Raw genomic sequence first — 9,852 nt, forward strand, 5'->3', positions numbered from 1 at the left:
GTGAACACTCTTCATACTTTGAGCATCACGTCTAACCTGTTGGCACTTGTTTTTGTCCCCACCCACACGTCTGTGAAAACATGCAGTATTACATGTACTGCTGCCTGCTGGCCATGCTGGGTGTCCTCATGTTCATCAGGATATGCTTCTCTGTGAAGGCACTCCTGCTCACCCTGGCTGTGGTGGTCTACCTGGCCCTCTTCCTTTATGTTTACGCTCCCATGTCCAGCCACCTTGTTGACCTGCAGTACAATGGCACAAAGTGAGTGACTGGTATTAATACGAGCATTTTTGTGTTTGAACATGTGAAATAAACCGCATTAAGACTGCAAATAGTTATTTTTATTATTGATTTAATTGAACACGATGTCTCTGTGTATAATAATAATAATTTTCACTGTAAAAACAAAGTCCATTCATTAGCCTGTTGAACTTGCGTTAGCAGCAATAACCTTGGTTCATCATTCCTTCAGTTCTGACTCCAGACATTTATTTCTACGCAGCTCTCTGAAGGTCCCAACACAACATTTCAGTCAGATCTTGACTTTGACCACCTTATTTCTTTTCTTTCTGAGTGGTTCCATTATAGATTTGCTGCTGTGTTTTATGATCCTGGTTAGCTCTTGAGCAGATGACCTCACATCAAACTTTATATCTCTGATCTACAAAGAAGTTCACGATTGACTCAATAGCTGTAAGTAATACAAATCATGAGCCCTCCCCCACCATGCCAACAGCTGTTACAAGGTGTTAGTACTGATGTGCTGTGGTTGGTTTTCTCCATTCATGGTGCTGCACGTTATGGGTACATCTCCACTTTGGTCTCGTCTGTCCAGAGGACACTCTTCCAGAAGTCTTGTGATTCATTTGTTAGGTTTGAGACATTACAAAGTTGTGTTGTGGTATTCTTTTTAGAGAATCAGTCATTTTATACTTTGACTGTCATGAACTTTAACCTTTACCCTGCTAACTGAGACCAGTAGAGTCACAGCAAAAGAGTGATCACTGGAACTGGAACTGTTTGTATCTTGAGCTGGGGAGATCTACGAACGGGTGATCTGATGACCTTGTTTCTCTATTTTGTGGACATAATGATAAACTATCTGAGATGTAGGAGGGAATGGTGCCATGAATACATCAACAGTATTCTATGACCCACAGGAAACCAGTGGAGGGACAGAACAGTATTGAACCAGTTGTGGTGCGGTATGTTGATGATTGATGTTGATAAAATTCAGAAAATAACTAAATCTCACATGAGAAACACTCATGGTCTGCTTCTGCAGGCTGATTAAAAACAATTTTCATTGGTGAATGGTCACGTTCATTGTGTGTCTGGGCCCACCAAGCGTCTAAGCATCGCCTAAACAAAACGCTCCACGTCATTCGCTGGCCTGACAAATATTAACTGGGAAACTTTTACATATTGATAAATCCTACTCCAGTCCAGCTCATTGACTAAACTCCATCCTTTGACTACGAGACAATGTGCAGATGTGTTGATTAACTCATCAATACCTGGCTGACCATTTTCCTCTTAATTCCTCCAAACACAGTGAAGTGGATAAATAAGCAGAACGGAGGCCAGGGTCTTTGCAGCTCACGGGCATGTATTTGGAATACACACAGCATGTCACAGTCAGCAAAACGCCCTGAATGTTCAGTTCAGAGAACTTTTACAATGGAGTTGACGTCGGTCATTACACAAGCAGAAAGATGAAACCCACATGCACACATGTATTGGGGGATGCCCATTTGTTAGGAGGTGGGGAAATGTGGTGTGGTGATCTTTTGACAGAGAATCTTATTTTTAATGGTTTAAATACACAATGGAAAACAAAATAGCTTAAAACATTGTTTTTCATGCCTCTTAACAACATTCAATTCAATTCAGGCACTTCACATAATAAACATTCCAATTCACAGTTCATTAAGCCAATCAGAAATAATGTTTCCTATATAAGGAACCCAGCAAATTGCATCAAGTCACTGACTAGTGTCAGTGACTATACAGCAATCCTCATACTAAGCAAGCATGCAGCGACAGTGGAGAGGAAAACTCCCTTTTAACAGGAAGAAACCTCCAGAGAATCCTGGCTCAGTATAAGCAGCCATCCTCCACGACTCACTGGGGATCGAGAAGACAGAGCACACACACACACACGAGCACACACACACACGAGCACACACACACACACACTATGATACGGCTATAAATATATTATGGAAATGAAAAAGTAAATAATTAAAGTGGTTCTCTCGCATTTGTCTAAAAACATCTCCCATGTTTCAGACTGAAAGCAATCACTGGGCCATCCAGTTGTTGGTCTCACCGAACTGCCACACTTCTGCATTCACCTGCACCCTCCATTCATCACACACTCGCGTATTTAGCAGCAGAGCACCACTGGTGTGAGAAGTTCTCCTCTCAATAATATCAGAGAAGGAGAAAGAGCCGGCTGCTACCACTTCAACTTTAGGACAAACTACCAAAAAAAAAAGCACCATTTGAAGTCACGGACAACAAAAAAAGTTTGAACCTAGGAAATGGTGACTGGTGTTTAGCGCTATTTTGTTTCCTCTGGTAATGTGGGTTTATGGTTCCAGTGGACATGGAACCAGTGAAAATACCCAAGGGGAGGGGTGAGTGTTCCATGACTGTGTTTGCATTCAAACCCCTAGCTTGTTTAGTAGATTTACTACAGCAGCTTTAATCTACATCATTTTATGATCTGCTATGACAAACTTTAGAGGGTTGACTTTATTTTTACCCTGAATGTAAACGTATCTTACATTTATTGATAACTGATGCATTTATGTCTCAAAACCCAAAAACACTGTCTGCTCTGATCAAATTTAGACTCTTAGTAAACATAATCCTGTACTTTTAACCCTAAAGAATGAATAAAACTATTAAAAACAACCCTTAATCATTTTTCCAAACACCTCATTTTCCACCAGTCTTCAGTGAGCAGTGAATGTGGACATCACACCGTCTGGGTGTTGTATTTCCTGTCTTTTGTCCACCGCTCAAGGTTCAAGTTGTGAATCCTTGTGTGGTTTCAGATCACCATTGTTTATTCAATAGCTCTCTATAGAGACAGACCCTCTCAGGACTCGGTTTAGACACAAGGAAACGTCTGATGGACCTTACGTAGAGCACTAGAGTGATGTCTTACGTAAGAGTGTGTTTGTGTCTCCGCAGGCCCGGAGTCCTGAAGGACCCTCAGATCATGTCTGGGATTTGGCTGGTCATCTTTTACATTGTGTGCCTCATACTAGCCAGAAGGGTGTGTGTGCACATGTTTCATCGTTGATTTTTGTGTGTGTTTGTGTGATCTACAAATGTAAACTGGTGGACTCTGTCTCTCAGGATGAGCTGACTTGTCGCGTGGACTTCCTGCTGGAGCGCTGTTTCAAGGCAGAGCAGGATGAGATGGAGACCATGGAGAACATCAACAAGCTCCTGCTAGAAAACGTCATGCCGTTGCACGTCGCCTGTTTCTTCATGGGCAAGACCGTTCGCAATCAAGTAGCCATCACAAAGTGGCGCCGATTAGTTCTCCATTTCCTGACTGAATTTGCAACGTGAGCTGATCATTTTTTTATTCTAAACTGCTGTCTTTCAGGACCTGTACAGCGAGTCTCATGAAAGTGTGTGTGTGATGTTTGCATCCATACCGGAGTTCAAAGACTTTTACACCGAGAGCAACGTCAACGGGGACGGTCTGGAGTGTTTGCGCTTCCTCAATGAAATTATTGTCGACTTTGATGGGGTACGACAGAATAAAATAGATGAATTACTGCTGTAACTCTCAAAATCAGCAGATTGTTTTGTTTATTTATCAGGATTAAACCTATTTCTTCTGTGTCTGTCTCTGTTTTTCACACAGCTGCTCTCAAAGCCCAAGTTTTCATCTGTAGAGAAAATCAAGACGATCGGCAGCACCTACATGGCTGCTGTGGGGCTGAAACACTCCCCACAAGGAGAGGACCACAAGGTTTGTGTCTTTAAAGTCTGTTCAAAAACTAAAGAACATCCTAAGTTTCCAAAGCTAAAAAAAACAGTCTCCTGATGTTTTTTTTATTTTTTATTTCAAAGTTCCTGGAATAAACTAAAGGTTTATGTTCTGAACAGCTGATGTGACTCCTTGGTGTGAACTCTGGTTCCCCCTACAGAAATTTGACATGTCCTACAGCCATGTGCACTCCATGTTGGAGTTTGCAATTGCAATGATGGGGAAACTGGAGCAAATCAACACACACTCATTTAACACCTTCAAACTCCGGATCGGTAAGTCTATTAGAGATACATCCCTACAGGATGCTGCTGTAATATTATATAAACGCTCCTTTTTCATAGACGGGTTAGTAAAAGTCAATATTCAGTGATTCTTCTCTGCTGTGTCCCGGCAGGAATAAATCACGGCCCAGTGATTGCAGGAGTTATCGGAGCCCATAAACCTCAGTATGATATCTGGGGGAACACTGTTAATGTTGCCAGTAGGATGGACAGCACGGGGGAGCTGAACAGGATACAGGTCAGAACTGGTGCTGCTGAGATTAGTCACGATTACGTTGACTTCCAAAATCGTTGATGACAAATGTAACGGGGGTTGTCAGTCCCTGCTTCGTTGTGGCTCCTAGTGTGCCGACCCAGAATGAAAATGTGACATCAGTGAGTCTTGGTCATTGATTGGCTAGGGTGTCACTTGAAAAGCTCAAACAAAAGTTTGGGAGCATTTTATGAATATTCAAGAAAAAAAACGTTTGCAATGCTAAATTTGCTAGTTTAGACCTGCCTTCCATGGCAGTACAGTGGTGATGCACAAGCCTCCTAAAACGGACAAGAAGGAGGGACGGTAAGCGGACTTTCTAGCTAGCCGCAAACACTTATTAGTACCGATAGCTGTGATGTTAAGAGTAGTGATGCCGATTTCATTACCCTTACCGCACCAATGTTGTGCGTTTGCTGTAACGTAACACACGCTAATGTGTATTTTATTGTAGAAAAATCTTTACCAGGCTAACAATATACAGTACAGGTGAAAAGTTTGGACACCTCTTCTCATTCAATGTGTTCTTTATTTTCATAACCATTTACATCAGGAGATTCTGACTGAAGGCATCAAAACTATGAATTACTTAACCAAAAAAGGTGAAATAACTGAATATTCTATTTTCTTCACAATAGCCGCCCTTTGCTCTGATCACTGCTTTGTACACTTGGCTTTCTCTCGATGAGCTTCAAGAGTTAGACCTTCAAGACGGTTGGAAAACCCATTTCAGGTGACTACCTCTTAAAGCTCAAGCTCATTTCACCTTTTCTGGTTAAGTACATAACTCCACATGTGTTCATTCATAGTTTTAATGCCTTCAGTGAGAATCTCCTGATGTAAATGGTCATGAAAATAAAGACAACACATTGAATGAGAAGAGGTGTCCAAACTTTTGGCCTGTACTACACTTACTGAATGAAGATAAGACTGAGATCCTCATCTGTGCCCCAGACAAGTTGGTTCCCAAAGTCAGAGACTCTCTTGGTCAGCTTGCTTCTCACACCAAACCCTGTCAGGAATCTTGGTGTGACCTTTGACCCAGCTCTCACCCTGGATTCTCATGTCAGTTCTCTTGTTCGCTCTTCCTTCTTCCATCTCAGGAACGTTGCTAAGCTGAGCCCCATTCTGTCCCGCTCTGAACTTGAGACAGTTCTCCACACCTTCATCTCCTCACACTTAGACTACTGTAACTCTCTTTTCACGTGTCTGAGCAGAACCTCCCTGAACCGTCTACAGGTGGTTCAGAATGCCTGTGCTTGGCTTCTGACCAAGTCCTCCAAACACACCCACATCACCCCGCTTCTCCTCCAGCTTCACTGGCTGCCAGTCAACTTCAGGGTTCATTTCAAGATCCTGGTTCTGGTCTATAGGGCCTTACATGGACAAGCACCATCTTACATTGGTGATCCTCTTAGTCCCTACACCCCCAGCAGGTCCCTGAGGTCCAGTGATCAAAGCCTACTGGTTGTGCAGCACCAGGCTAAAGACCAAAGGTGACAGATCATCTGCTGCTGTGGCCCCCAGACTCTGGAACTCTCTCCCCCTGAGCCTGAGATCAGTGGACTCAGTGGACTCCTTTAAAAAGCAGCTGAAAACTCATTTGTTCAAGCTGGTTTTGGTGTGACCTTCATCCCCCTCTCCTTGTTCTGCTCTCCCCACCTATTCCACCTTCCTCAGGATCCACTGATTTCCCTCTTTCCTATTGACTCACTCTCTTTATTTACATTTTTAATCACAATTGTCTATTTTTTCCCTCATTTTAAATATATTTTTAATCATTTTCTATATTATTTTTTATATTTTGACATTTTTTGTTTTTGTGAAGCACCTCGTGATTTTTATCTTGAGAGGCGCTGTAGAAATGATACTTTCTTCTTCTTCTTCTTCTTCTTCTTCTTCTTCTTCTTCTTCTTCTTCTTCTTCTTCTTCTTCTTCTTCTTCTTCTTCTTCTTCTTCTTCTTCTTCTTCTTCTTCTTCTTCTTCTTCTTCTTCTTCTTCTTCTTCTTCTTCTTCTTCTTCTTCTTCTTCTTCTTCTTCTTCTTCTTCTTCTTCTTCTTCTTCTTCTTCTTCTACCTCTACCTCTACCTCTACCTCTACCTCAGTAAGCAAATGTCCTGACTGGTTATATCAGAGCAGCTGAATGCATGATTCAACTAGTCAGTTAATCGCAAAAATAATTGTTTGTATTTGTTAGTTAATAGTTTCTCAATTTTGAGGCAAATATATTGGATGCATTGGAAGGACCAATACAATGTACAGCTACAGGCTGCAGGCTGAGACCAAGCTATGGTCTCAATAGTCCGCTGATTAAAGCAAGAATGATCTGCACAGAGCTGTTCACTGCTGCTGTTTTGGTTAGTGTTGACTGATCTAAGATGGCGACCGCATTTCCAGCAACCGAGCGGCCAATAGGGGGTCTGTGAATATATGTGTCTGTGCTAAATCCTCTCAGAGTAATTAATTTAGTGTGCCACCCCAAAAATTTTCCCTGGCCTGCCTTTGAAGGTTTTCTGGATGCACCACTGCTCACAGGTCCTATAAAGATCCTCATGTGTAAATGCTAAACTAGCAGCAGACAACCTGTTCCCTTTGTATTTTTTCTGTTTCCTGCAACGATCACAGGTAACAGAGTAAACTGTTGCCATTTTGAAGTTCATCAAGTAAAACCAGCCTTATTCCGAGATGGCTGAAGTTCAATGTGCTCCTTTACATGTCAACACAGTCGCACTGGTTTCTGTGTAGTGCGCTGCAAGCAGCAGTAGGCGAACCAACCACTAGGGAATAGATGAGCTCATTAAGAATGTTCAAAAGCTGTCTTTAGTTTACCTCCGCTCATTTAGAAACCAAATCATCAAACAAGTGGTTAAAAATATTTAGCAGCTTACTTCCTCTCCCATCGAATCACATTCCTTCCAATCATGGTCCACCTTTACTCCAGTAGATTTCCAAGACATTTGCCTCATTCATAAACACATGAAACTAACCTCATGCCCTCTGATTTTATTCCTACTACCTTTTTTGTTAGGATGTTTGACCAAATTGGCCCATGCAGTGTAGATTTTATTAATTTATCTCTAAATCTGTACCATCTGCTTTCAAACATGCAGTGTAGATTTTATTAATTTTTCTCTAAATCTGAACCATCTGCTTTCAAGCATGCAGTTGTTTAACCTATCCTTAAAAAAACAAGTTTGGACTCATCTCAGCCTAAAAATAACAGACCCATTTCTAAATTACCCTTTATCGCTAAAATATTAGAAATGTTGTGATAGATCAGCTGATTACTTTTCTGGAACTGCACAACAGTTTTGGCAAATTCCCATGTGGTTTTCGTAAAAAGCGTTCAACAGAAACAACTTTTCCTAAAGTTTCCAGTGACATCATGATGGCTGCAGGCAACGGGCAAATCACAGTGTTTGTATTGTTGGATCGTTCTTCAGCTTTTGACACTGTTGATCGCAGCACCTTAATTAACTGACTTGGTGACTCGGTGGGGATCTCTGGAACTGATTTAGGTCGTACCTTTCTAACAGAAGTTACAGTGTCTGATGCTTTTGACCTACCAATGTCTCTTGAAGGCCACTCAAAAACATTGGTCCAGAACTGTTTTTAATCACTTAAGAAATATCTCCAAACGGTGAAGGTTGGTGTCAAAACATGAACATGAAATGGTTATCCATGCATTTATCTCCTCCCGACTAGATTACTGTAACACACTCTTCACATGTTTTAACAAAAAGCCCTTGAATGCTTCAGTTGGTCCAGAACTCTGCAGCAAGGCTCCTAACTGGAGAAAACAGAAGAGCTCACATCACTCCTATTCTGATGTCTCTGCACTGGTTACCCGTTAACTTTAGAACTCTGACTATTCAGGGCTTTACATGGTCAAGCTCCTCCCTATATTACTGAACTGTTAAAGCCGTATGCTCCAACCCGAGCCCTCAGGTCCACACACCAGAACCTTCTAGAAGTTCCACAGACCAGATATAAAAGTCAAGGTGATTGCTCCTTCCATACTGTTGCACCCCAACTCTGGAATGATCTTCCTTTATCCTTATGTAGCATTGACAGTCTGGACACTTTGTTTTGATCTATGTGAAGCACTTTGTGATTCTATATCTGTGATGAGTGCTATATAAATAAAATTTACTTATTTTACTGTTGACAGGTTACAGAAGAGACGTCTCAAATTGTCCAGAGTGTAGGATACGACGTCACACTCCGTGGAAAGGTCAACGTGAAGGGCAAAGGAGAGCTGACTACCTACTATGTCAACACAGATCAGTCATCTCCTCAGTTCTGATCCGGCTTACTGTATGAAGCTGCAGCGGTCTGTTGGATCCAACAACACACTACAGGACTCGTTCTGGTTTTATACGAAAGACTCTTGCTGAAATGCATCAACACTCATCTGCAAAGTGGCTGCCTTTGTCTTTGGATGGGACACTAAAACAATCCTGCACATGAGACTACAACTGAAGGAGTTTTCAGCTCGTGGACGTATCACAATGCTGACTCTGTACTGTAATATCCTACAAGCATTTACTCCAAAATATGCTTTTTTATGTTTTTTTACAGGATCTTTACTATGGCTGACTCACATGCACATGACAATGTGCATCAATATTATTATATAAATGTGGTTCACTTTTACATAAATAGTCTTTTTCAAACAACAAATGAAACTAATATGAAGGAATTGTTCATAATTGTTTTCATGTGCAAGAAGCCTTAGGTTTAGATATGTCTAAATGCACTAAAACGGTACAGATCATTTTGTGTTTTTAAAGGTTATAAAAAAATCTGGTAAAGAATTGTTTAAATACATAAAATGTTGCATCTTTAAAATTCAATGGGTGGGGGAAAAAAACTTTAAAATGAAGCTGGAATGACATGAAGATGACCAGTTTGGTCAGCTTTTCCACCTGATTTGGTGAAAGTTCAGGAGTCACTGGTGGCTCTGCTTCACTGAGACCATGTTGCTGGGAAATATGGTTTCATTAATGACTCAAACTAACGTTTAATCAACAGGAAGGATATGTACGTGTTAAACTATGCCATGAAAATCTGCATGATAAACCTAACTGCACTTTTTTAGCATTTTAACAAAAATCTTCATGCTGCATTTATTTGGTTTTCCTCTTCTGTGATGTTTCTGTCAGGGTGAAGAACTGTGAATCTGTGTGTTCACTGTATGGAAATATTTTTCTATTGTATTTATAAAGCAATAAAAAGCTACATGTACTGATCATAGACATATGGTACCGTGTGCGCGTTTCCAAGCTGTGGCATT

At 41.1% G+C, this 9,852-nt stretch overlaps 1 protein-coding gene across 2 annotated transcripts in view; it reads left to right on the forward strand.

The window, feature by feature from the left end:
• The window catches only part of LOC107376988 (adenylate cyclase type 2), a 32,133-nt gene extending 22,321 nt beyond the window's left edge, over positions 1-9,812 (forward strand). Inside the window, exons 19-26 of one of the 2 annotated variants that reach the window (XM_015946336.3) lie at positions 87-262; positions 3,206-3,290; positions 3,374-3,532; positions 3,630-3,776; positions 3,894-4,001; positions 4,180-4,294; positions 4,417-4,541; positions 8,728-9,812. In XM_015946336.3, coding sequence (XP_015801822.3) covers positions 87-262; positions 3,206-3,290; positions 3,374-3,532; positions 3,630-3,776; positions 3,894-4,001; positions 4,180-4,294; positions 4,417-4,541; positions 8,728-8,862 — 1,050 coding nt within the window. In that variant the 3' untranslated portion in view covers positions 8,863-9,812. The remainder of the gene's footprint in view (positions 1-86; positions 263-3,205; positions 3,291-3,373; positions 3,533-3,629; positions 3,777-3,893; positions 4,002-4,179; positions 4,295-4,416; positions 4,542-8,727) is intronic. The other variant, XM_054747442.2, reaches the window with a different exon arrangement.
• Positions 9,813-9,852: the final 40 nt, after the last annotated feature.

The sequence above is a fragment of the Nothobranchius furzeri genome, chromosome 2 (assembly GCF_043380555.1).
Source record: "Nothobranchius furzeri strain GRZ-AD chromosome 2, NfurGRZ-RIMD1, whole genome shotgun sequence".
NCBI classification, from domain to species: Eukaryota; Metazoa; Chordata; class Actinopteri; order Cyprinodontiformes; family Nothobranchiidae; genus Nothobranchius; species Nothobranchius furzeri.